Source organism: Podarcis bocagei, assembly GCF_964188305.1.
Source record: "Podarcis bocagei genome assembly, chromosome: 10".
NCBI lineage: Eukaryota > Metazoa > Chordata > Lepidosauria > Squamata > Lacertidae > Podarcis > Podarcis bocagei.
This window is the reverse complement of record NC_138135.1, coordinates 21,902,421-21,928,776: the sequence shown is the minus strand read 5'-3', so window position 1 is coordinate 21,928,776 and position 26,356 is coordinate 21,902,421. Positions and strand designations below refer to the sequence as shown.

Below are 26,356 nucleotides of genomic sequence, written 5' to 3'. Positions count from 1 at the left end.
AGGGATGTTTGGAAAAGTAGAAGAGACTATTCCAGGAGAGTCTTTAGTAACAATCAGCCAAACAGTAGCATCTGATGGATTTCAAGCTTGTGCGTAGCTGTTTGCCTACACGTTTATAAAAGCTCCATGCTAAAATCTGATCACTTGCTACAAAACGCACACACCGTCTTTATTTTGCATCGCTATACCTATTTGTTTGTTACATACATAACCAATACTCACGTTAAAATGCATTCTCTCTATGACTCAGTGCTCTATTTTTTTCCTCCCTTCAGAATAATAATGCTTGAAACATCCCCAAAGGTTATTAAAGAGAGCACCTTTGGGATAATCCTGTCTATATTGTGCAGCTTCAACAGTGTGGCTAGAAATGAAGGAAGAGGAATCTTGTTTTAAAGGGATTTCTACATGTGTAATTAAGCAGTTCCAGCCCAATCAATCTTTGCTTGCTTTTGAACCACCTCTTGTATCAAGCAGCTGCTTATGTCTGAACCACTTGTGTATTTGTGTATTATTATTATTTTTAAAGCCCAACTAATTACAGGCAAAATTAGATATGAAATAATATGTATATTATACATATGATATGTATAAAAGAGCCAAGCCCCGTGTTTTACTATATTTTGGCAACTAGCTACCTTTCTTTCTTGCTTGCTTGTTTTATTTATTTATTTATTTATTTGTTTGTTTGTTTGTTTGTTTGTTTGTTTAACTGCCCTTTATCCAAAGGGCCCAGGGCAGTGTACATTAAGAACATCATTTACGCAGCATAATAATAAAAACATAATACAGAGCATAATGAAACAACAATGACAACAACATTAGCACATACCAATTTAACAGGCCATAGATTATTTAATGGCTGATAGGCTGGGTAAAAAGGAATGTTTTCACCTGGTGCCTATAGACATGCAATGATGGCACCAGGCGAGCCTCTCTGGGGAGAGAATTCCACAGAGGGAGCCACCACAGAAAAGGCCTGTTGTTGTGTTGTCACCTTCCGAATCTCTCGGGAAGGCAGGACATAGAGAAGGGCCTTGGATGACAAACACAGGATTGCGAGGGGAGGTCCTTAAGGTATTGAGGCCTTGAATTTTTATGTATCCATTTTTGTGCTGGTTACTTTAGGAAATCACACATGGGATGGGTTCTGGTTGAGGGTAGTGTCATGTAAACAATGCCCAGAAATCAGCCTCAAATTCACAGTAAACACCAATGTGACAAGCCCCCTTGTCTTCTCCACCTCCCTCTTGGTCTTGCATTTGTTATGAATTATCATATTGCTGGCAAAAAGAAGAAGTAGCTAGGAGACACTGATGCACACCCCCACCATCAGAATGCAGCCTCAGATGTTCCCTTGATGGGGAAGATGGGATCTATAGTTCCCATTCTGTTGAGTAGGCTTCAGTCTTTAATGGTGTCTTCGTGCAAGGAAGCGCAATGCACTTCAAGTATTTATTTCTTTTTCTTTATTTCCTCCAAATTTTAAAGTCTCCAGGGGTGACTGCAGTGGTGAACCTGGTATTGATTAACTAGGAAATTTTCTGCAGTTATCAAAGCTAAGCATTTAGCAGCAAGAAGCCTTGATGTGACCCCATGGGAAGAAGAAGTGCATGTGTTAGTAAAATAAAAATAACAAACAGAGAGGAGGAGGGACAGGAGAGGAAGAGGGATAGCTCTTTAGTGCTCTTTCTCCTTCTGCAAGCATCCTCTGATCTGCCCCTTGAAGGGAAAAAATAAAGACTGCCTTGGGGGAATAGTCACATTGATTTTTCTCCCCTTTATACTTGAGTGTGGTATCAACAGTTCCTCTGGCACAGGAAAAAACCAAACCCAGGTCTCTGCAACTGGAGACAGATTATAGTTTTCTTCTTCTTCAGAGACTTAGTTTAGACCAAGTATTTGGACCCTTTTCAGTCCAGGGGCTGCATTTCCTCATGGGACACCTCGGGGGCTGTGTGCCAGGGTTGGGCAGGACCAGAGGCAAGGGTAGGTGGAGCAATGGATTTCAGCTTTGCAAGTTAGAGATATCTGCAGATGTGCATACCCCTACACCTCTCTGCCATTCATATAGGCAAACAAGAGACATTATCAAGGAGGGCATGGAGTACAGAGTACAGACGGGGTCTGTTTTGGGGGCAGGGTTGTGTTTGTCCTGGTGAGTCTTGAGGGGCAGGGAGAGAGGGCTGTATTCTGCCCATGGACCTCAGGCTCCCCACTGCTGGTTTAGGGGGTTATTTCCACCCAAATTTGAGTCCACACATACAGCAACACTTTAGTATCTGTACAACACTCACGGACTGTTCAAGGCACTTCACCTTGAGGCTGACCTGAAATGCTCTCTCCCCATTTGCCCACTCCCATTTAGGATAGGGCTATAACTCAGTAGCAGAACACACATTTCACATGCAAAAAACCCAAGGTTCAATCCCTGCCATCTCCAGGTAGGGTTGAGGAAATCTCTTGTCTAGAACCCTGCAGAGCCACTGCTAGCCATTGTGGACCAGCCTTCCCCAACTTGGTGCCTTCCAAATGTTGTTGGGCTAAAGCTTCCAGCGGCTCCAGCTAGCATGGACAGTGTTTAGGTGTTATGGAAACCACAGGCCAAAATTCCCAGAGGACACAAGACTGGAGAAGGCTAGATGAATACTAGCATTCAGTTAGAATGTTGGGACTAGGACCTAATACCCTGGGATTCAAATCCCCACTCAGCCATGAAGCTCACTGGGTGACCTTGGACCACTCCCACTTTCTCAATCTATCTACTTCACAGTGATGTTGAGGAGGGGTTTGTGGGATGAGCCATTCATACTGCCCTGCCCTACTTAGAGAGGAAGGGTGGGATAAAAATATAACTGAAATGTATCTTCAGTAGACCCAAGGCTTTTCCCGAGTGAGCTCGGATGTCAGCCAAAAGAGAGCAAGATACAGAAGCAAGATGGGGTGTAGTCACATCTTGATTTTTTTAGGAAGGAATAATGGGATTCCTGCTGAGATCTTCCATGTTGTTGTGATAGGCCTGTTTTTCCTTTGTACATCTCCATGGAGGCTGTTATGCAGAGATGATTGTATTAATGCTGTTTGTTCCCTTAGCTGTGTAGTAGATGAGATGGACTTCTCTGGCATGGAGCTTGATGAAGCTTTGCGGAAATTTCAAGCCCACATCCGGGTGCAGGGAGAGGCCCAGAAGGTGGAGAGGTTGATTGAAGCCTTCAGGTAAGAGCCGCACTGATGTGGTACTGATTGACAGGCAGCTGCTTCCAATGTTGGAGGTCAACTGTCTGAGGAGTAGCCAGATGTGCTTCCCCTCACCCAAGGAAGAGTAAACCTATGAGTAGGTCTTAAAGGTTCCTGTGGTGAGATTCTGCTGGGCCATGCGAGGTGTAGGGTCCCAAGATCTCATGAAGGGTGCTGCTCCTTCCCAGTTTTGTAGCTATGGTTGGTGTTGTGCTGCCCCACAAATCAGCCAGACGGCATTGACAGGTTCACCAGATGTAAGCCATTCCTACAAATTTACAATTTCATAAATGATGGGGAGGTCACATGTCAGGGAAAACCTTCTTACATCTTTAGCAGGTGCCTGTCTAATTTCATTTGGTAATTGATTCTAGAGGACTGGCTCCACAGCACTAACAGCCCTGTTTCTAGTGCTACACTTCTGAGGCATGTGGTACTCTCGGCAGTACTTCTGAGGCATGCGGAACTCAGACCCTTGTGAGAAGATTGCCACAAGCACACAGTTTTGTTGCAGGGAAGTTTCTGCACATATTCAAAAACAGTAAGCCCTCAGCATACGCGGGGGTTATGTTCCAGGGATCATGCCTAAAGCCAAAATCACGTATAGTCAAAACACATTGATGTGTTTTGGTGGTTGGGATTGCCAAAGTCTTTTCCCCCAGATGCCCATTTCTGTCATGGATCAGTTATTCTTGGGAAACAGACTTTTCCGTTTGTGTGCTTGTAGAACCAACTGATGCACTTCAAGCTGTGTATGTTAAGTCTAACATGCTTCCTGGTCTTTTGAATCTACTTAAAGTGATTGGCTTGTTCTTTTATTCTGAGTTATAGCTCTGGGATTGTAGGCCCAACCACTTTGAAGCATTTTTTTTTAAAACAGTCAAGTGGTGCATAGATTTTATGGAATAAAATAAACTTTGGTGTCATCATTGATAGTCAGACTGTAAGTAATCTGAGGATCCCCAGACATTTAAATCTATATATTAGTGGCATTTGATTTCCATTCATGTGTGTTGACTTTGTCTCCCCCACCTGCAGCCAGCGGTACTGCATGTGTAACCCTGACGTAGTCCAGCAATTCCATAACCCAGACACCATCTTCATCCTGGCCTTTGCCATCATCCTTCTCAACACGGATATGTACAGCCCTAACATCAAACCTGACAGGAAAATGATGCTGGAGGACTTTATTCGGAACCTCAGAGGTGAGGGCATTGCTTGGATGAGCCATAATCCCAGTGTGAAGTAGAATTCAAGACGGAGGTAGATGCACATAACACCAAAATAGCTAAAATATCTGCCCAAAGGGAGGAAAGTAGCATTGCCACCTCTCCGAGAGAGGGAGAAGAGCCTATTTGCATTGTTGATCTTGTAAATATATGTACATTTGAAATTGCTCACTAGCTAGTCATGAAATTGGGGGGGGGGAATGCATTCTTACAAATTTATAGTTATTGCACCTCAGCATAATCTCTGGTCCAACAGGTTTGCAGAGGCGATTCTTCTTTGGCCAGAGCCCTTACTAGGACAGAAATATATGACCATGTGCATTTATCACAGCCAACCATGACTCTATCTTCTCTTTCTCAAGCCTCTGAAAAAGCACACCCCCTTGTAGCCCAGGTTCATATTTTATCTCTGTTCTCATTGTTTATGCTTCACAGGAGTGGATGATGGAGCTGACATTCCCCGGGACTTGGTGGTGGGAATTTACGAGAGGATCCAACAGAGAGAGCTCAAATCAAATGAGGACCATGTAACCTATGTCACCAAAGTAGAAAAATCCATTGTTGGAATGAAAACGGTGAGCCTTTTGCCCATCACAAAGGCAATCTGCGTTACTGTTGTTGCTGTTGTTATCCCTTGTAATCGTGTTTGCTCCACGGTTACTTTTTCCTTATGAAGCTGCCTTGTGCCAGGTAAGTCCTGTTGGCCCAGTATTGACCTTCTCGGGAATGGGGAACCTGTTAGACTCCATCAGCTCCCATCAGTCCTAGCCAGCATGTCAAGGATGGTGGCAGATAGAGTCTAAACCGCGTCTGGAGGGTCAGAGATACAAACCCCTGCTTTGCACTGAACCGGCAAGGCCTCTTCATACAGAGTCTCAGGATGAAGTCTTTCCCATCACATCCTGCTTGTGATCTTTTTAACTAGAGATGTCAGGGGTTGAAGTAGGGGCCTTCTGCATTCAAAGCATGTGCTGTTCTGCCACTGAATGATATGATTAGCCTTCTCTTTCTGACTTGCGTTTTCCTTTAATGTGCCCATCTCCTCTTTTCTTTCTCTGCAGTGTTCTCTGATCTCATTTATAATTATTATTTTTCCGCATCGTTATTTCTTTATTTTGTTTGCCCTTGAAAATGGTCTTGAGTACGTCTGTCTGATTTTCCGGGCAGCAATCGTTCTTGCAGATCCTGCCTGCCTTGTAACCTGGAAGCCAAGTCCATAGGAAGGCACAAAAGGCTGAAGGTGTCTCAGGGCCTGTCTGTGTGTACAGAGACCACATGTGCCTGGGGTACAGGGTGGTGGGTTCTGCACAGGGCCTTTTAGTAGGTGTGGGGTATTCAGTTCACTTTTAATTTTAACAAGAGCCTACCTAAATCACACTTCCCAAAACAATGCACAAACCAACATCTTTTGTTAATTGCACTTCTCAAAATTTTGCAGTATGGTTCTCCAACCTGAATAACTTGTAAAGAAATGTGAATGTTTGGAGGGGGGAAAAATGTATGTAAATATACATATATTAGTAAAAATAACATATGAAGTTGCATTGTTTTAGGGCTGATTGTTTCATACTAGGCCAAATGCATACAGAAATTTATCGGTTAGAAGAAACACACATTAAAATGCTGATAAATTTTTGTGAGGACTTTTTTTCCCCCTTAAAAAAAAATCAGGCTAATGAGGAAATAGGGAGAACTGAGCTTAAAACTGGAAAAAATTGAGAAATTGAGAGAAGCTGAAATGGACAGATTTGTCTACCCCTTCCTGGGAGAATCACTGTGTAGATATTCCTGTGACGATCCAGCTGTTCTCCCTCTGATTTCTAAGCCATGAGCGGTAATTAGTTAGTTAGTCCTCCTCGCCCCTACTGAAATTAAGCTTCAGCACATGTAACTGCATTTTACATATACATTATGCCCCCCCCCCTTTTTTCCTGTCTCTCTCCTCTCCCTGCCCTCACTCTTTTGTTTTCCTTTCATCACAATTTAGACCATAAACTCCTTGAAGCAGAGGCCTGTCCTTTTTTGCTTATGTTATTCTGCAAAGTGCCATCTGCAGTGACAGCCCTGTATAAATCACTCCCTCTAATAGTGAACTCAGGTGGTGAGTGCCAATAAGACTGGAGCCAAAATGGGGCCACTGAGGAACAGAAACAGGAAGGTAGCAGTATGCTTGGAAGGACTCTGAGGTTTCCAGAAGCAGAAAAATACATTTTAAAACGAACAAACTTCTAAACAGTCCGCAGAGGACTACGTGTGCTCAGTAATCATAGGACATTGTGAGTCTTGCGGAAGAGAAAAATGGAAAACCTAGCAGTGGAGAGTCAAATGGCCTGCTGGGAGAAAATGGCTGGGAGGAACTCAGGACAGGAAATGCTCCTTTAATGAGGGAAGATGAACCCTGAAACACTTTGTTTCTGATTCCACTTGTGATCCATAACAATCAACATTGCCATTTCAGTTTCTATTTGCTTCTCTGCTGTCACGGGGGGTAAAAACTTGCTTTCCCTTCTTCCTCCAAGAAAAGGACCACACTTAGTAGACTTTGAATCACAGGCCCTATTATATTTTTGTGCTCATGCAAGCACCAAGGTCTTCCAATTCCATCAGGTGCAGCGAGATATTGCAGATCAGGGAAAGTCCTGAAATGAATGAACTCTGCCTGCCGTAATTGTGATAGGCTGCTCTGGTACATTCAGTGCCATTATGGAGCAGAAAATGTCCTGATGAGAACAGGCTGCACGTGGTGGTGGGGCAAAGCCATTGCAAAAGCTTGCTTGAAGTCATTTAACGTGCAATGCTTTGGGGTTGGTGGATAAGGAAGGGGACTGTTTCCACTCCGTCTCTGTCTTCCAGGTCCTCTCAGTGCCACATCGCCGGTTAGTTTGCTGCAGCCGACTTTACGAAGTGACGGACGTGAACAAAGTACAGAAGCAAGCTGCTCACCAGAGGGAGGTCTTCCTCTTCAATGATTTGCTGGTGGTGAGTGGCTTTTGGCCTTGAGAATCACAGCATCGCAAAGGGACTTAGAGCCAGTGTTCAGGAAAAGCACAGGACACGCGACTCCCCTAGGACGTCCAGGTTGGATTTGATGTGAGGCGTTGCATTCTCCCTTACTTATGAAACTCCCTTCTATGTAGAAAGGTAGCAATCAGGGAGAAGGTGCTTAGATACCTTTTTATCTGTGGTATGCTGGTTTTCTGTGGGTAGGAGGTTTGTTCTGCTGGTTGTTCTTTTGCTCAGGGGAGCATTCGGTCATGAAATCACCTACCTGCCTTCCAAACACTGCAACAAATGTGTTGTTGTATGTATGTATGTATTTGTGTAGATAGATATAAAAATCAGTCTTTAATGCCACCTTGTACTGTGCCCCACCATGACTCAAAGATTACAATTACAGCACCAGCAGAGATAAGACAACAAAATGAAATACAGCCTTAAAACAGCAATGGATTTGACACTTTCTAAGATGAATTAGCAGAGTCTTAGCTTGCTATATAAGTTCCATCTCTAAGCAAATGTTCTTCAGGAAGAAGCCCCATAGTCTAGGTGCATGACTGAGAGACCACAGCCTCCCTATACACATCAGACAGTGAGTGGGGCAGGAACAGAGGCTTTGAAGATGATCTTATTGAGCGGACAGGTTCATATGGGAGAAAGAACTCATGGAATAAAAGAATTGCAGAGTTGGAAGGGACTTTGAGGCTCATCTAGTCCAACCCCCTGCAATACAGGAAATATGCAGTTCTCCCATATGGGGATTGAACCTGCAACCTTGGCATTATCAGCACCACACTGTAACCAGCTGAGCTGTGCTGCTGAAAACAAGCAACTTTCCCAAAACTGAGTTAGGAGCCAGTGATGTGGGCATGGAGCTGAAGTTGTATGCTCCATGTGTGCACTTAGTATATTTTCAGCTACCTGCCAAGCCAATTGCCAATTATTCATGGAAATAAAGGGGCAGGTATGGACTCTCTGCATTTGTACACTTTTGCAAAGTGCAAGCAATAACTTTGTGGATGCACACTCAAGAGAATCCAGTTTCATGTTCCCCTGCATAGTGAAAGGAAAAGTCACCGCAGAATAAAAACACATCTCCATCTTAATCCATTCTACTTTGTTTCACAGGAGCTCAGTGAAACTAATAAGTTAAAATCTCTGTGAATCTGACAAGGTTGATTTGACAGGACTCCCTGGAGAGTAGAAAAAGAAACACCAAAGCATATTTCTCACTAAATTTCCTATGCTGTACATTCTGGTGACAGTTATCAGATTTTTTAAACGGTGCCGTTTATTTGAGCCAAACTGGACTTGACGCAGTTAGTAATTGTACGGCATGCTTCAAACAAGTAAATAGCAGGTACAGGGGGCATGATCCAGAATGTGATCATGATGGAGGAATAAGGGGGCTTTAACCCCTTGCTACCTTCTGTCCTGATCCAGCCCCTTTAAAGATAGGTGTTGTCCCTGCAACCACTTAAAGCTTGAAACAGTCTCTCGCATGTTCTTCTAGTGTGGATTTTATCAAGGGGTTAGGGAATGATTAATGTATCCCCTTACAAGACACTTTCATGGGCAATTCATTGTTCACCTTTCTGCACGCAAAGAAATTAAACCCGGGGTTCTTTCCAGACTGACTCTAGTTTCAAGTGGGATTAAATCACATGCTGGATAATTTGGGTGGTGTAATTGCAGTTGATTCCCCGAAAGATCAGGATTTATGCGATAAGGAAAGTGGTGGAAAAAATACATCTCCAAAAACAAATTAGAATGGATTCTCATTATATAGCCAGCCATCATCTGTGCAAATGTATTGGAATGAATGCCCAGTAAGCAGGTTTTCTGTAAGTGCCCTGGAATTATGACCACAGAGGACAAATGCTGTAGCATTTGTGTCAAGTGTCCTTCCATGAGGTCACTGTGAGGGAACTTTACCTGGGGGTAGTATTCAACTATGTTTTACTCAGGGAAGGCCTTTGCTGTTGCATCTGAAAAACTCTCTTCATTTCTCTGTCCTCAAACAGATTCTCAAGCTTTGCCCCAAGAAGAAAAGCTCTTCAACGTACACATTTTGCAAGTCAGTCGGCCTGTTAGGAATGCAGTTCCATCTCTTTGAGAATGAATGTAAGTTTGTCACAGTTTTGGTCACTCGCCAGATGACACTGGAGGACAAGATTTATAGTGTGAATTTTTATACAGCGGTAGTAGTTTGATGCCTTGGGCTGGAAAGATGTGTAGCCTGCTGCTTAATGAGAGAGTGGTTTGAAGCGACAATTTCAGTTTCCACCTGTTACCCATAACCTCTATATTTTGGCACCATGCAGTATTTGTGCAGGCACCTTAGATGTAAAAAAACTCCCACAAGCTTTTAAAGCTGGGGAAAGGATTTCCCCATTGTGCATTGCAGAGGAGTGGAGCATGGCTTGAAAGGATCCTGTTGCTTTGACCTTGGTGCTATTTTATTTTTTTTAAATGAGGTATCAGTACTCATATAAAAGTATTATGGGTGCCAGCATAAAGTGGCTGCCATTGGCAGGAAAGTAAGCAGTGCCAATACTGTGTACAAGTGAGTACTGTCACACAAAAAGGTCCTGGTGTTTCTTATATCTATATGGCTAGTTTCGTTGGCTGAAAACCAAATTGCTAGGTATTTCAAAACTTTAAATTGCTCTTGAATGTTTCCATCTATGTGACATTTATGTTTCACAGGCTTCCCACCAAATATTACCATCTTAATCTTGCTGAGGTTTATTTTAAGGAAAACTCTACCAAAATCAATAAGCTGGTACCTTGGACACCAATGAAAGTTTAATAGTTGGAACATACAATATTTGTATGTTAACAAGATAACACATCATCAAGCCACTCCATGGTTATCCAGGATAATTTAATCCAATACAGTGTTTTTTGTATAAAGCTTGAACAGGGTGCAAACACCTTTTAGGAACCCCACATAGAAATGATATATTATCAGCTGATATAGCAAGCCTAGTTGTGCTCTTAAGCAAGTATTGAAGCCTTAATGTTTTTAACTGTTGTAAGCCCCTTGAGTGATGCAAATGTAACTGCACTGCTTTGTTTCAAATATGTAGCTGGCAAAAAGAGGCTCATGTATGCTGCCTTTGAGGATGTATCCTCCTAACATTTAACTTAATCTACAGAAACAGACTGTGTTATATGTTATACCAAACTGATAAATGTCTCTTGTTGCAGGTTACTCACAACATTCTCTCTGCCTCTCAATTTCTCCAAGACTTTTGTGGTTTCCAAATTACCTGGGTTTTGTCATCAAATGGCACCCACCAATGCAAAAATGATCTGTGATTATTTTGAACTGGATTTCTGCAATTTGGTAAACACCAAGTCGTGTCAGTCAGTTGGTGCTTTTCTCAGTGTAGACTCAGCATCAGACTAAGCTCCCATGCCTTCTCTGGGTTGAGTCATACGCATAAGTGAAAGTATGCACTGAAATCTTGTACACAATCATTTTTGACTAGGTGTTTGTTCAGACTTGGAAATACTTGGGCAGGTTGTTCCATGCAGAAATCCATATCACCACCTGCATTATAGTGCTCAGATGGATGCTCCTTTTTGGTACACATGGAAATGCATATCCTCTTTCCATCCTGGGCCCTTTCTACCATTGATGTGAGCACTTGTTCATATGCACCACTGCAGAATCCCCTCCCCCAAAAAAGCGTGTTATTTCAATTTGCACAGCTGCTTATTTGTGTGAGTTACTTGGAAAAATCAACATGAACAAACTGAGGCAATATTTCATATGCATTCAGAACAAAGAAGTGCAGTTTCAAGAGGTGGCCTATGGCAGACTTATAGTGCAGTCTACTCTGAAGTAAACCTGGTTGACTTGAGAGGGATGGTATAGGATTGCAGCCTTAGAACCCCAACGCCCTCATCCATAAACCAGCTGGGTCCAGATTTTTATTCCAGACCAACCAATCCTCTTGTTTAGCAGGAACAAACCTGGCAGCGTTTAGCTGTGTTTATTATTATACTAATTGGTCTCATGAGTAGGATTATGTAGAAAGCTGCCTTAATAAGTAGGTCAGGCTGCTTGTCCGTCTAACTAAGGACTGTCTACTCTGACACAGGACTGTCTACTCTGACTTGGCAAGGATCTTCGTCAGAGAGGCCTTCCCCGGCTCCTGTCACATGATCCTCTTCACTGGAGATGCCAGGAATGGGGGCTTTCTCATCTGCTTTCCCACTGAGCTATGGTCTCTTCTCAGATTGCTTCAGCCTTTTTAATGTATAGAACCCACAACACTAGTTTTATGTCCCCTCTTCTCCTTTTTTTGTAGATTACCCACACGGCATCACCTTGGTGACTCCCCTTTCAGGCTCAGAGAAGAAACAGGTACTTCATTTCTGTGCTCTGGGAGCCGAGGAAATGCAGAAATTTGTGGAAGACCTAAAAGAGTCAATAGCAGAGGTGATGGAGCTAGAACAGATTCGAATTGAATGTAAGGCTCCCAGCGTGGCCCAGACTCCATGCAGTCATTCTGTCTGTATGTACATATGTCCGTGTCTTGTGTATTTTTGTGTCTCTTGTTAGCAGGGGTGCCATTTCACATTTCAGGAGGGGGGAGGGGGGCAGGAGTCCCAACAAGATTTAATGGTCCTCTCTTGAATATGTGCAAATTTAAATAAAAATGAATTTCGTCAATATTAAATAAAAATGAAGCTATTCAATATTAAATGGAAATGCAAAAGCTGGTGTATTTCAGAATATTTCTGTGATTTTAAAATATTTATGCTACAAAACAATTATAAAAATGTTATCAATACTGGATCATCAGACATCATTCTTTGCAAGTAATGAGATTCATGCCTTTGGCATGTGCATCTAGGGCAAGCCACACTTAATTTTTTGCAGCACTAATTTCTCAGCATTAGAACTGGCAAGTTTGCCAGAGATAAAATGTTCCTCATGAATAACCAGAGGTGGTGTAAACTATCATGGCCCCTTACTCAAAATGGCACCCTTGGTTGTGGAGCTGGATGAGGGTGGAGGGCTGGCTGTATCTTCTTGGGGTGGGAGGATTTTATTAGAAAGTGAGTGATGCTGATGTGTAAGTACAGTAAGCCACATAATGTGGACATAAATGCACACATTAGGGTAAAGGGTTTCTAAAATGCATATATTAGTGAAAGTGACATACAAAACGCATTATATAAGGAAAGATTGCTTTGCAAAAATGGTTTATTGGGCAAAATTGCATACAAAATGCATACATTCATGCTAAACTGCTGATGACTTTTCATGAGGATGTAATTCTCTCCCCCGCCCCCAAAACTGGTGTGGAAATGTGGAAAACGGAACCTAAGTCTGGGGGAAAGATTCACTCATCCTTAGGATGAGCCATGAGAAGGGTGCAGAACAGTTGAGAATATATGCACTTGGCCTTGATAAAACTGACAACTCCAGCATAACTTTATCCATAAAACAGACACATCTACCACACTAAAGAGATACTAAGGGTTTTTAAACATGAGCTGTTTATGTGCTTTGATTTGTGGAACAACAACAACAACAACAACATTAAGTGGTCCACTGAGTCCTGAAGTAATTTTCAAAAAGTCTGTAGGGTGGGTGTGGGAGTAGAACCACAGCTCTATAAAGTGCATTCCAAATTTGCCTGATAATTAACTATCTGTCTTGCCTGGATGCACAAAATCCTGCAATGTTCCCCTGTGTACTAGCACTGATTGATACTTCCTACCAGATTCTTCTCTCCCAAAGAACTGCTCCATAGCCAGCTTCCTATAGTGTTTCCCCCTATCCCAAACAGATAGTTAAGGAATGCCCAAATCTGGCTTCAGCTATTCACAGAGGAGCTGATTACAAGCTGTAGGAATGAATAAATGGATAGTGCTACACAGATGAATAGCTGAGAACTCCAGGATGCAGAGCTTCATTGCCTTGCCATTCCATTCAGGCCAAATAAATGTTTTTGAATATGTTCATTGTGCATAATTTTTACTGGTTGTAGAATTTGTGTTTCCTTGGCACAGGATGTAGATTCCAGGGCTAAAATGTTTAATATTTTTAAAGCACAGAATAGACACGTCCGTTGTGTGTGTGCATGCATGAATACACTTTCTCTAACCATTATTTCTCTGCTTGTCTCCTGTTGCTTCCACTTCCATATCTTCCTGTCTTTCTCTCTTTCTGCTCTACTTTTTAGTTCTGTCTCCATTCTCTCTTTAAAAAAATGTTCTTTCCGTGTATCTCAGGGGAGCTGGAGAAGCAACATGGGACAAAGAACCTTTCCTTAAAGTCCAATGGAGCTCAGATGGAAATACAGTCCAAGCAAGGATCTCCAACAGGTTAGTTTGCTTCTCTGGGTTCTTCTTCAGCTAATCCTCTGAGACTTGGCATAAAGGAATAGTAAGGACAAAATGTCTTCAAGTCTCTTTTAGCTGCCTGTTAGTCTGGAAACTCTGCAGCTATAGACTTCATGCTGATATATGTTGATTGGAAAGAACTGTATACATTGAACTGGAGTTGGCCCAGCAATAGATTGTATAAGCACAGTCTCTGAGATACTCAACTGGGTGGCCAAACATGTTTTTCTACCTGAGCTGGAATAGCAAATAAGAAAATCCAACGTGTGTCTTCCCCTATGACTAAAATTAAAATAATAAGACATTAAACAACTAAACAATTTTCATGACACACCAAACTGGCTGCCTGAGGTGGCTATCTCTTTGTGCCTAATGGCAGGGACAGGCTAGTCACACAAGTCTAACTTCTGGTTTCATTATGCTGAAATGGCCAAAGTGAGTTATGTGACTCTTGTTCAGGAAGGAGCAAAGAAGCGAAAATGTATGTTGTATGAGAGCTATAGGGATAAATGCCTCTTCTGGTCCTTCTTGTGGTGCCACAAGCTTGGATGAAACTAAGCAGATCAGCGTGGGGCAAAAAATGTGAAGACATTTCAACAGTGTGGTAGCATTTTTCCAGAATGAGATTTCAGTTTTGGTACCCATCCTTCCACTCAGTAGCTAGCTGGGAGAGGAAGGACAGACAGATGCAGAATGTATAGGATATTGAACAGTGTTCAAGAATGTTTTGGGTTTAGAAACTGCTGACCTAAGCAACTCATTCACCTGATGCCATCTTTGTGCTCTTTTTGGTGTCAGGAGAAGAGCCTTTTATTCATCTAGACCTTCTAAAAAACTTGTGCAGTCTGGACCTCTCAGTTCTAAAATCTGTACTTTAATTGTGGGGTTAGAGTTTTTGTTTCCTTGCAGTATTTATGCTACTTTTGATTTGTTTCATTAATTTTAAATTGTTTTTACGCTTATTAATAGTAAACCACCCAGAGAACTTTATGTTATTGGGCAACATGCAAACATTGTTAATAAATAAGTAAATAAATATTGCATTTCGTCACTGAGGAAGGGGGTCTCTTTTATTTTCAAAGCCAAAAGAGATTTGGGAGAGAAGGTTCCGGACAGCACAGTGGAGGTAAGTAGAACACACAGCAGCTGAGGTAAGTAATTCTCCCTCAGTTCAGCTCTTCTTACATTCTCTGTTGTTTCTTTTCTCAGGTTTTAATCAATGCCTCCCCTGCCAGACTGACAATTTTACCAATTTCCAGAGATACAATAAAAAGTTACTGCTAGGACGGGTAATACAACTTTCAAATCCAGATTAAACTTCAAAGCATTTTTTTTCAAGCCGTTTCAGTAACTGTTAACACATCCTTCATGGAGCGAGCGCCCGAACTCTGGAGACTAACCTGCTCCTTCCTCATCCCCACCCAACACACTTTCAGGAGAAATCAGAGACACATCTGAGGTGAACTCTGCTGGCAGGCCACCGCCATCGCAGGACCCCCCGCTAAAACTCACTGCTATGACCTTTCCCTCATAGCTTCTTCTGCCCTAGACACTGGGCCCTCGTCACAGGCTTCATATATTGAAAGCATAGACCAAACATTTCCCATATTCACTGGGACTCTTCTTAGGTTGAAAGCTTAGGCCAATCATTTCCAAATTTGGGGAGGGTTGTTGGAGGAACTTTCTTGCCTGTCCTTATTTGGGAGCAAGGACTCTGTTGTAGGAGTCTTCCTGTGGATCTCAGCTCACCAAGAAAGCTGTCATCTGGGAGAGATATCCAGAATATTTCGTTTGCCCCAGCTTTGCCCTTTCCCAAGCCTCTTTCACCAAGCAGATAGCTCCATCTCCCTGGAAGTGTTACTTGCCCTAGGGGCAGGAGCTGCAGTTCTTCTCAAACAAGCATTTCCTCAATCAGCCTCCATTTCCAGCTCCAACTCCTCTTTCTTGCGGATTAGGCCTCTTTCCACAGAGGCCATTTTACACCCATGCCCCAGCTTTCTGTTCCACGGCCTGGGAAAAACCCAGCTGCCACAGGCATAATTCCTCAGACCCAGTTCATGCTGGTTTCATAAACCCTATTTCATTACCCTGATGACATTCCTGCTGCTGGGGAGGAGGGACGGGCATCTCCACGGCCTCATACACAGCTGTTGGGCCTGCAAACATTTCTCCAGGAAGGGTTTTCAGTTCAGGGATGTAAAATTCCAAGGAGACAGTTCACAAATATATGTTCCTTCAGGTGATTCCAGAATCAGGCAGACAGGGCCCCAGATCTGTCCATCATGGAAGAGACCCTTCTCTTCCCATTCCTAGTTTCCTCCTCCTCCTCTCCTGGGGAGCTGTGTCCTTCTGAAACTCTTTATTCTAGGAGTTCTCCCCCTTGTACCATAAATAGCCCTTTCCACAGGGAGCCCAATTCCAGCCTAGTTCCTGCTTTCAGTCTAATGTTGGGAAACCCTGTGGGCTTTCTCTTCAAAGACACTTCAAGCCCTTCTTCCTCCCCTCTCCCTCTTCTTCCTCCTCTGCAGAAGTGAGCATCTCCATTTTCTCTGAGACTACCTGATCTGCTGCCATTCCATCAGATTTCTTTTCTTTTCTTTTTTTAACCATTGTACAAGCTAGATGGGTACTTTTTTCCTTTTCCTTTTTGGCGTGTGTAAAACCATTTCCTTTCACTTGCAAACCATCGAGTGGATCAGAGCGAGCTGCAAATTTGCTGAAATATGTCAGATTTCTGCTTTTTTTCTCTCTCGTCCCTGTTCCTTTTTTAATTTTCTCCTTTTGTAAACAGATTAGTGAGTCATGTGTGCACCTTCCTGCTTGGAAAGACAGGAGCTGGGAAGAGCTCAAGTCTTTCTCTGAGCATCAGCAAATCTCATTTTTTTCCTCCTTGCAAAGATGTGCAACCTCAATTATCCTCCCCGCTTTCTGCCTCGTTGGCCCATGGATTGCATGATGATTCAGGGTTTCGTAGGAACTCTGCTTGCAGAACAGAGCTCAGTCAAAGAGGGAACTTTATAACTACAAAGCAAAAATAAGAGAGTCCTTACCTCCAATTGCTTTCTTTCTCTTAAGTACCATAACAGCAGGAAAAAAGGGAAAAGGGGGTGTAATTGACAAAAAGAATAACCTAAGCAATAAGGCTGTTCTTCCTGGAATAAGAGGCAGTTGGGGCCAGGCCATTAGCAGCCTTCATTTTGTAAAGTTAAAATCTCTCCCTGACCTGCTCAAAGTGCCACAATTTGATTGCATTTGCTCAATCTGGATAGTTGAGGTTGTGCTGTATGTGGAAACAGCATCACCGCCTTTGCTGTAATGGGGATCTTTATTTTCTAGAAGGAACTTTTCTGGGGCCGTGCTTGTGGGGAGGTGGGAAAGAGGGGTGGAAGGAGGACCACGTTGGGGGAGGAGGAGATTCAGGGCTGTGGTTTGTGGGGGGGGAGGTCCATTGATGGAGGGTGGTCGGGTAAAGGGCAGCCCATAGCAGGAGATGGGAAGAAGTCTTGTAACATTTAATGCTTCTTTGACTGTTTCTAAACTAGGTGTCAATTCACAACAGGCTTCAAACGTACCAGCACAACTCTGTCCCGGGGCTCGAGAGTGGAATGCAGCCCAACATGCATCCTAACATGCCGCGGGAGAGGCTGGAGACAGCATTGGTGCCCTCTTACCCTGCCTCGGCAGGGACACTTGTACAGTGCCAGCAGATTGTCAAAGTTATAGTCTTGGACAAGCCGTGCCTCGCTCGCATGGAGCCGGCCCTCAACCAGACTCTGACACGCTACGTGTCCTCTGATTCCTGCAGCTCCACCCCCTTGCGTGGTCTAGGCAGCGGGCTCCAAGGGACTCCAGTGAAAATCATCCATCAGCCCCCGCTTCCGCCGCCGCCGCCGCCCTACAACCACCCGCACCAGACCTGTCCCCCCAGCTCCTTGCTTCAGAGGCGCCGGTATTCCAGCGGCTCACGCAGTCTAGTGTAGCAGCTCCACCAGCACTAGCCAAACAGCACAGACTTAACCATGGGACCCTTTTTCGGTCTTCAAAGAAAAATCTAGTTTGTGATTTATTTTTTAGTAAAACTGAAAAAAAAAACACGAGAGAGGGGGTCGGGGAAAGGCATGCGAGAAAAGCAAATGATAATAATGAAGGATAAGTAAATGACAGGTTGTGCAACAAACACGCCGTTATGGGACTAAAGTTGGTTATCATATCTCCTGGAATGATTGGTTCTGTTTGTGAGGGGCCAACCTGTGGAAACTGCCTGAGAGTTTCTGAAGATGTTTCCTGACCAGCCTTCCATCCATTCAGCCATGTACATTTAGCTCCCTTCCAACAAACATGGCGCTGTTCTGCCACTGTTTCTGACAGGCGTTACTTGGCTTTCTTTGCTCTTTGTTTTCCATTCCATTTCCTGTCTCTCTTTCCTTACCTCTTCAGCTTCTTTGTTTTATCACCATTCCCAGACCATTCCCAGGTTTCTGACCAAAATTGACTTGAGTTCCCTTATGGGGAGAGCACTGACTTTGATAGTCCACTTTGTTGGGGCCGAGGAACCGCTGTGGCTGCTGCCGCCGCCACCACTGCAGCTTGCTAAACTGGAGCTGAAAACTTGTGCCACTCATCACACTTTCTTCTCATTGCCTTTTGGGGCTGTCTTGTTCTCTCACAGCAAGCTGGTTGGAAGAGGAAAGCCAGAGAGAGAGAAAGAGAGGAAGGGAATGTGGAATTTGGAGACTGTTGTTCCCCACCCACCTCATGCTACAGCTGAACACAAAGATGGCCTCACTTTGGAGATAAAAAAAAACCCCTTCTGCATCGTACTCAGAAAACTTTGCTGGATGCCATCAGAAATGCACCACTTGTAAATACACATCTTTATGGTTTGATGCGTATGAACCCTGCTCACTAAAGGAAGACCTGGGCAGCTCTGGGGAGGTTTGGGTGAAGGCAGAGAATAGATCTTGAAATCTTCCTGACATGGCCACTTTCTCAGATTGATCATCTTGACAGGCTGAGCCTTCTGCACATTTTTTAAAAAATTGTGTGTGTGTTTAGTTATTTACTGTATTTATGTCCCACTTTGCAGCCTGTAGCAGGTCCGTGAGGTATCTCACAAAACAGAACAGGGTTAATTTGGCAAAAGGAAGGCTATCCCCACCCCTCAGAAATTCCCACCACAGCCCCCCTTTATAGGCTCTCCACTAACGTTTGTGCTTCCTTCACACAGAATCTGTATCTTTGGTGCACAAACAATTTGCAGAACCTCCAGTGACTTTGGGCTTCGTATGACATCCCCAGGAAAGGAGGGCAAAGAAGGCATGGGAGAAGCAGGGTAGCAGCTGCATCCATCCCCCTGTCATGCCACGAGTGCCCCTGTTTTAGAGCAGATTCCAGGTTCTCCTCTCTGCTTTCATGTTTCCTTTGGCCTCCCTCTATCTCATACGTTATCCTGAATCAGCAATAGATGTTCATGCAGGCAGGGAAACACATCATACATGTTGAGTCATGCTTTGGACATTTCTGTGTGCTCGAACTTCTGACCTTAACCTGCCTTAGTGTTTCCAAGAAGATGAAACGAAATCCTGTTTGCCGAGGAGGAGAGGCAAGGAGCAACTCATTATCCAAAGCCTCTTTTGTTTTGCTTTTATGAACATGTAAACAAATCATATTGTAGTGAATTAAGGGTTTGTTTATTGCTAATTATTTGTATCCCACCTTTCAGAGCAGGCTCTGATACTGTCTCACTGTAGCCAGCCATGTAAGCACAAACTCATTAACACCAGGTTGGTCCCTTCTTCGTTCTTTCCTCATCTCTCTCCACCCGCCCCAAAATATGGCAAGGTGGGTGGGGAGTCCCAGAGGGAGGAGCTGAAAGCAGAGCTCAGCTCATCGCTGTTTCCAGAGATGCTGACGTGCAGAAAGATGGTATTAAAATGGGCTATGGCTGTATTTTTAGAAAAAATATCTCCCCGCGCGCAAAGATGGGGAGGGGGGAAGTAGTATTAATTAGCTTAAGGGCTTTGCTCTTGCTCACTCGTATTTCCCTGTGAGGCTTAAGAAGATCAACTTTAGGATTTGGAAATAGGGCAGAACAAGTTCTAAGTCTCTTATTTATTTATTTTTAAAGACTGTTTGCGTGTGTGTGTGTGTGTGTGTGTGTGTGAGAGAGAGAGAGAGAGAGAGAGAGAGAGAGAGAGAGAGAGAGAGAGCGCTTTGGGTTTTCATTTCTCATGTGAGGCAGAAACACAGGAGTCAGCAGTTTTGGTGGCAAGGCCGGAGCCCTGCTGCAGTGGAGAGGCGCCCATGTAGCACCATCGAGTTAGAGCTACAGTGCGACGTTATGTCAAGTGGTTGCTTACAGCACACTTGCTGCTTTGGGCATTATGAGGCTTATTCACATGAGGAGGGCCTGAGGAATAAGGCAATGCCTTCTATACCTGGTTTTATGGCCCAGTGGTGGTTTTTTAACACATCCAGCACATGGCGTGTGGGATGGACACAGGCTTTCAGGCCTCTTCCAGGCTACATCCCCACCTCAGCCTTGGCCCTTCTTCACAGCCTCCTTATGCGTTTCTACCTTGCTGGAATCTGTCCCTGAACTCTAAACAATGCCTCTTGCTTGCCCAGATGTATGGTATAGATGCGGATAGAAAAAGACCTACCATAGAAAAGTTAGATTTACATGGGTTGCTACACCAGCTTTTGCCTCGGGCCCCAACTACCACTGGCATCTAGTAGGTTGGCCAGAAGGGAATGCACCCTTCAGGATGGAAAAGGTTCCCCGCCACTGACTTAGATCAAAATGTTGTCGCTGAATGGTGCTAAATTTAGTTGCAACTGCATTCATATTCTTTCTGTGTGCGCGCGTGTCTTTAAAATCCCTACGTAAGAAGACCCCTGCTGGGTCAGACCAAAGGCCCACCTAGACCAGCATTCTGTTTCCTCAGTGGCCAAACAAATGCCCATGGAAACTTCCAGAACATGGCTGCCACAGCACTCTTTTGGTCATGTTCTCAAGCAGCTGGTGTTTAGAGGCCTACTGCCTCTGATACCAGAGCGAGTGTATAGTCACCATGATTAGTAGCCTTATCCTCTGTGGATTTGTCTAATCCTCTAAAGCTGTCCAAGTTGGTGGACATCACAACTTCTCGTGGTAGCAGTTCCATTGTTCAGTTATGTACTGTGTGAAGGAGTTTTTCCTTTAGTCTGTCCTGAATCTTGCACCTTTCAGCTTCATTAGATGAGCCAAGGTTGTAGTATTATGAGAGGGAGAGAAGGATTTTCCTTCCTGCCCACTTTCTCTGAACTAAGGCATCTTTCTTGGCTGTGCTTTGTTAAGTTTTCGTTTTCAAGTCAGACCAGCCCAAGATCAGTTGCTGCCTGAGGTGCCGAATGCCAAAGTCAAGTCAAGTTATTTTGGTATCTGAGGCAGAAAATCCCACCAGCACCCCTCTCCTTCTCTGGCAATGAGAATTCAGCAGTAATAAATTAAGTAACTAAAGATTTTCTGCTAGAGGTGTGGGAGAAATTTGATTCAGCTTGCATCTAAAGGCAAGCCTACCGAATTCAAACTTTCTGAAGCAATCCAGGAACAGGAACACAGCTGTCCTTCAAACTTCGCACTTATCTGAATTTTGTAATTCAGTTCTCCAGTCAAGTCATGGGTACAAAATTGCATATACTGTATGCATAAAAAAATGCATACATTGCAAATTGCTCCAGAAATGCAGAGAATTGATTTTAGGATTGGGAAAATGAGAAACTGCAAGAATCAACTGACAGAGGGATCCATTCCTATTTTTATGGCTGCCAAAAATCAGACCGCCACTCTCAGGTTGCCTAATGAGAGGGCTGTCCCTGTTTAGTATGCCTGCTTTGGCCTTGTTGTCACCCACGTCCTGTTACCTGTGTACACACCTGTGTAGCCCAGGTGTGGCCTCTGAGGCAGGAGACATGAAGTTGCAAAATTAAGAATTAAAGCTGACCTCATACACACCTAAGAAGCTCCCCTCCCACAGTACTGGTAACTTTTAAGGGGAGAGGGAAGAGAAATGGAGGCAATATACAGTGTAATGTGCAATTCAACCTCTTCCCCCTTAATGGAAAGTTTTTTGCCAAGAGGGGCAATGATTGAAATGTTTGGGTCCAGACCTTTAACCTGGCTCTCTGTTCAGAGCATCTAGGAATCACTGTCAGTTTCTCTTTTGGCATCTGTTGCAGCCTTGGAAGGCATGTACGTTTCTGCACAGTTCCTTAGTTAAAGCATGGGTGGATCGGTGTGTTTAGATAAATAAATTAAATTTCACTTGACATTTAACACAAATTGGCTACAGAAACCTTGAAGTATTTGATGAAATAATTGTTTTTTGGATGAAATATTTATGGCAGTCTATGAAGTTCCGAGAAGAGAGAGAGATCAGGGTAATTAATAATAGATGTGGGATGATGTGAAGATATGTTTCATAGGATGTACTGCCTCAGATGTCAATCTCTCCCCTTCCTCTATTCTGTTTAATTTCTAACTTGAAAAGTCCTGGAGATTGAGAATGACTATTATTAAAGTATCAGATCATAGGAACATAAGAAACTACCTTATACTGAATCAGACTCTTGTCACACCTAGTTCAGTGCTGACTGCACTGACTGGAATCAACTTTCTTTCTTTCTTTCTTTCTTTCTTTCTTTCTTTCTTTCTTTCTTTCTTTCTTTCTTTCTTTCTTTCTTTTATTGCCAAATAGAGATAGAATAATTGAATTGTAGAATTGGAAGGAGCCATGGCGGTTATCCAGTCAAACCCAGGAATCTTTCACCCAATGTGGGACTCAAACCCACAACCCTGAGATTAAGAGTCTTGTGCTCTATCGACTGAGCTATCCTGCCTCATTCTCCCCAATCCCAGCTTGCTGCGCTTTGATTGCTTGATTGGCCCTGTGAGCAAATAGTGGGTATTCCTGAGCCTTTGGGGGTGGGGGTGATTTAACAGGTTTAAGGTATCTAAGATTTCCTAAGCACTGTCCATTTATTAAAAGATGGCAGTCCCCAATACAAGATGGAAAAGGCAAAACACATGGGGAGGGGAGGGGAAAGCAAGCATTGGGAGCAGCTGCTCCTTCCTGGGATGATGGATGGGACCAGTTTGGTCTCTCCTTTGCCATGACGTTCTTCCTGGGGGGGGGGGTAAGGTGTGTGTGCAGCCTCCCAGTGGCCCTTGGGGGGGCAGGGTCCAGAGTATGACTTTTCTAAAGGTCAGAAACAAATCCCTTCACCAGCAGCCCTCTCTGGCATTTTATTCTTATTCCACACACCCACACAGTTCCCTAAACATACAACTTGCTGGGAGCAGGGAGGAGGAAGGAAAAGAGCAGCCAATATTATTTATAAAAAGAAAGTTTCTGGCTAACTGCAATTAAGTACTAAGGCATGGTTACCAGATTTTTTTCAATGAATCCGGGGACACTTTTTTTTTTGAAGCTCAGTAGCAACAGGGAGTCAGTAGTGGGGATGGTGAGGCAAAAGACCCTAGGCCCAAGCACACATACATATTGTATACAGGTGCAAAGACCTTCTTTTGCACCCTGTGAAACATAAATGCGCAGTTTTTTAAAAACCGGGCAACAGCACTCCACAAGCCCATGACTCCTGAGCCTCCCCCAATCTCCTGCCCCCTTCCTCCTTTGTTTTGACTGATTGGGGCAGGCTCAGGAGTCACGGCAGGTGGCTGTTGCCCAGTTTTCCTTTAAAAAAACTCTGCACATTTATGTTTCACAGGGTGCAAAAGAAGGGTTTTGCACCTTGCCTGGCAGAGAAACCATGCGCCTTGCACCCCTCCTGGGCAACACCCACCTGTGACTCCTGAGCCTCCCCCGATCTGTCAAAACAAAGGGGGCAGGAGATCTGTACCGCCGGGCATCATTGATTTCCCTTCAGCAGTGGCAGCAAGCAGTGAGCAGCTCCTGAAGCCAGCCAGAGCCAACTGCGCTACCAGGCTGGCTCCGGGCTGCTGAGGCTGCCACTGCCACGTTTCCCAGGGACAAATTTGCAAATTTGGGGATATTCCGGGGACAGAATTTGTCCGGGCACAGATTTGCAAATCCGGGGATGTCTGGTAACCCTATACTAAGGGCATGTTGGAAACAGACTTTGGTTTTAGTCTTGGCTGATGTCCCCCCCACCCCCGTTTCTCTCCCACCCCCAAGTTTGATAAGTGTGGGGGAAAGTACAGGCTGGAACCAGAGGTGACCAGCCAAAGCAAAATTCAAACGAGAGATTGTAGTTCATAACGGCTAGGGGATTTCTGAGCAGGGAGGATGCTATTATCCAATCTCCCCTCCTTCCTGAAATTATTCTCGGTCCCTAATTGCTAGTATTATTATTTCACAAATTTCAAGTATGTTCTAGGGCTTGGGGTCCTGAGTCAAGTTAAAGCCATGAAAAATGAGTGTATAAAGGCTACTATGAGCTCAACACCATATGTAGCTCAAGTTAGAATCATAGAATCATAGAATCATAGAGTTGGAAGAGACCACAAGGGCCATCGAGTCCAACCCCCTGCCAAGCAGGAAACACCATCAGAGCACTCCTGACATATGGTTGTCAAGCCTCTGCTTAAAGACCTCCAAAGTAGGAGATTTTCTGGTTATTGAACCAGAAAATGTTGCCTCCATTTACAAGGGTTGGGCCTTGATTTCTGTACAATTGTTTGGAGTTATTTTCTATGTGAAATGCTTGGATACTAAACCACTCCAATTTGGAGCACTGGAGGCAGAATATCAGTGCTTGTGAACCAAAGAACCATAATGAGTAACCATGTGGAATGCCTATCTCTACTTATTCTAAATGGTTGCCAGATACTTTCTGTTATAACTAACTGTGTTTAGTTGTATATGCATATTTTACAGGCCATTCTTAAATCTTGAGCATATCTGGGTCAACCTAACTTAGCTTTCCCCAACCTAATGTCCTCTAGATATTTGACTATAGCTCCCATAATTCCTGATCATTGGCCATGATGCCCGCAGCCAATGGAAGTGGTAATCCAAAATTACAATCCAAAATGTGGGGGGGGGCACCAGGTTGGGGGAGGCTAGCCTAGGCAGATATTAGTCATAGCCATTAGAGAAAATGGCAGCCATAATATAGGCAAGTGTGTGTTTTAGTGTTTTGCTGAGCAGTTCTCGAAGCTAGCTCATCTTAATTTTCCCTGGGTGAAACCAAAGACACATTGTTTCCAGTTACGCTCAGTGTACACCCCAGGTCAGCCTTCCATACCCTGGTACCCTCCAGATTTTGTGTATCACAACTCCCATGATCCCTGGCAATTGGACATGTTGATGGGAATGGGAGTCCAGCAATATCTGGAGGGCTTCAGGCTCGAAAAGACGGCCTTTGCATGAGTTTCTAGATTACTGTGGCCACACCGACATGTCTTCATGTTTCAGGACTGTGTCATATGGAAGTGTGTGGTTTAGGAAAGTCATGAGATACAGTATTGAGAAAGAGAATCAGGCATATCCCATCACCTTCAAAATTGAGGTCTAGTAGTTCCATACTTACACTGGGAGTTTCTTGAGGATGACACACAAGTATTTAATTGGAAGTCCATGTTAATTAAAGTCTGTGTTTAAAAGGCCACAATTGCCTGGTTGGTTAGCTATTAGAAAATGTTCACACCCATGCCCTCCCAGATACACAACTGCAGTCTGTCTAATCTCTAGTGTTGTGTGCAGTTAGGGAGATGGGAGTTTAAAACATATTAAATGAGTGGTGGATTTCGGAACCTGATGTGCCACTTGCTATGTGTGATGATGTTGCCCAAAGCAATTCACAGACTTAGGCGATGGCGTTTTTTCCAGTGGTGAGAACAGCAGGGATCTTTTGTGGTCACAAGTTTAAGCATGGAGCTTTGCTTGAAGAAAGTCTGCAAGGCATGCCACATTGCTGACAGCTGCCGCTGCCTTTGGTTTATCCTGTATTTTAAAAAGAGAAGCAAACAGTTGTCTAGAGAAATAGTCAAGCTGGGATGGTTTGCATCCATGCAACACTATGGAGGTAAGCATGGAATAATCACCCACTAAGGCTAGAAGATGGCCATGCATTCTATAAATTAAAGACCTGTAAGATCCATCTCATCATATTCTTAGGCCATAACACAGCACAAGGTTATACACACACTAATTTCAGCAGGATGTAAGTTCATATATTTCATATATTTCTGGATTATGATCTTTGTGTACAAGTCACTCTTGAACACTTCCATCCCAATTAAGTAGCTTCCTAGCCTTAATTTAGGAATTGGCTACAGTAGATTAATAAGCATTTCCAAAGAAGGACACTCTAGAACAGCCTTCAAGAACCCGGTGCCCTCCAGATGTTCTGGACTACAACTCCCAACGGCCAGCCAGCAAGGCCCAAATGAAGGATATTCTACAGCCTTCACCAACCAACCTAATATATTTCAGATGTTTTGTACTACTACACCGGTCAGTACAGCTATGCTTGCTGGTGCTGATGGGAGTTGTAGTCCA

The 26,356-nt window shown here is 43.8% G+C and overlaps 1 protein-coding gene across 8 annotated transcripts in view; it reads left to right on the top strand.

Annotated features, from left to right (window-relative positions):
• The window catches only part of IQSEC3 (IQ motif and Sec7 domain ArfGEF 3), a 147,504-nt gene extending 127,990 nt beyond the window's left edge, over nt 1-19,514 (top strand). For 2 of the 8 annotated variants that reach the window (XM_081209857.1, XM_081209858.1), the window contains 9 exons: nt 3,094-3,216; nt 4,276-4,442; nt 4,902-5,041; nt 7,320-7,445; nt 9,488-9,587; nt 11,786-11,992; nt 13,722-13,814; nt 14,915-14,958; nt 17,375-19,514. In XM_081209857.1, coding sequence (XP_081065983.1) covers nt 3,094-3,216; nt 4,276-4,442; nt 4,902-5,041; nt 7,320-7,445; nt 9,488-9,587; nt 11,786-11,992; nt 13,722-13,814; nt 14,915-14,958; nt 17,375-17,812 — 1,438 coding nt within the window. In that variant the 3' untranslated portion in view covers nt 17,813-19,514. Of the gene's footprint in view, nt 1-3,093; nt 3,217-4,275; nt 4,443-4,901; nt 5,042-7,319; nt 7,446-9,487; nt 9,588-11,785; nt 11,993-13,721; nt 13,815-14,914; nt 14,959-15,041 lie in introns of all 8 variants that reach the window. The other 6 variants (XM_081209855.1, XM_081209854.1, XM_081209852.1 and 3 more) reach the window with 6 other exon arrangements.
• Nucleotides 19,515-26,356: the final 6,842 nt, after the last annotated feature.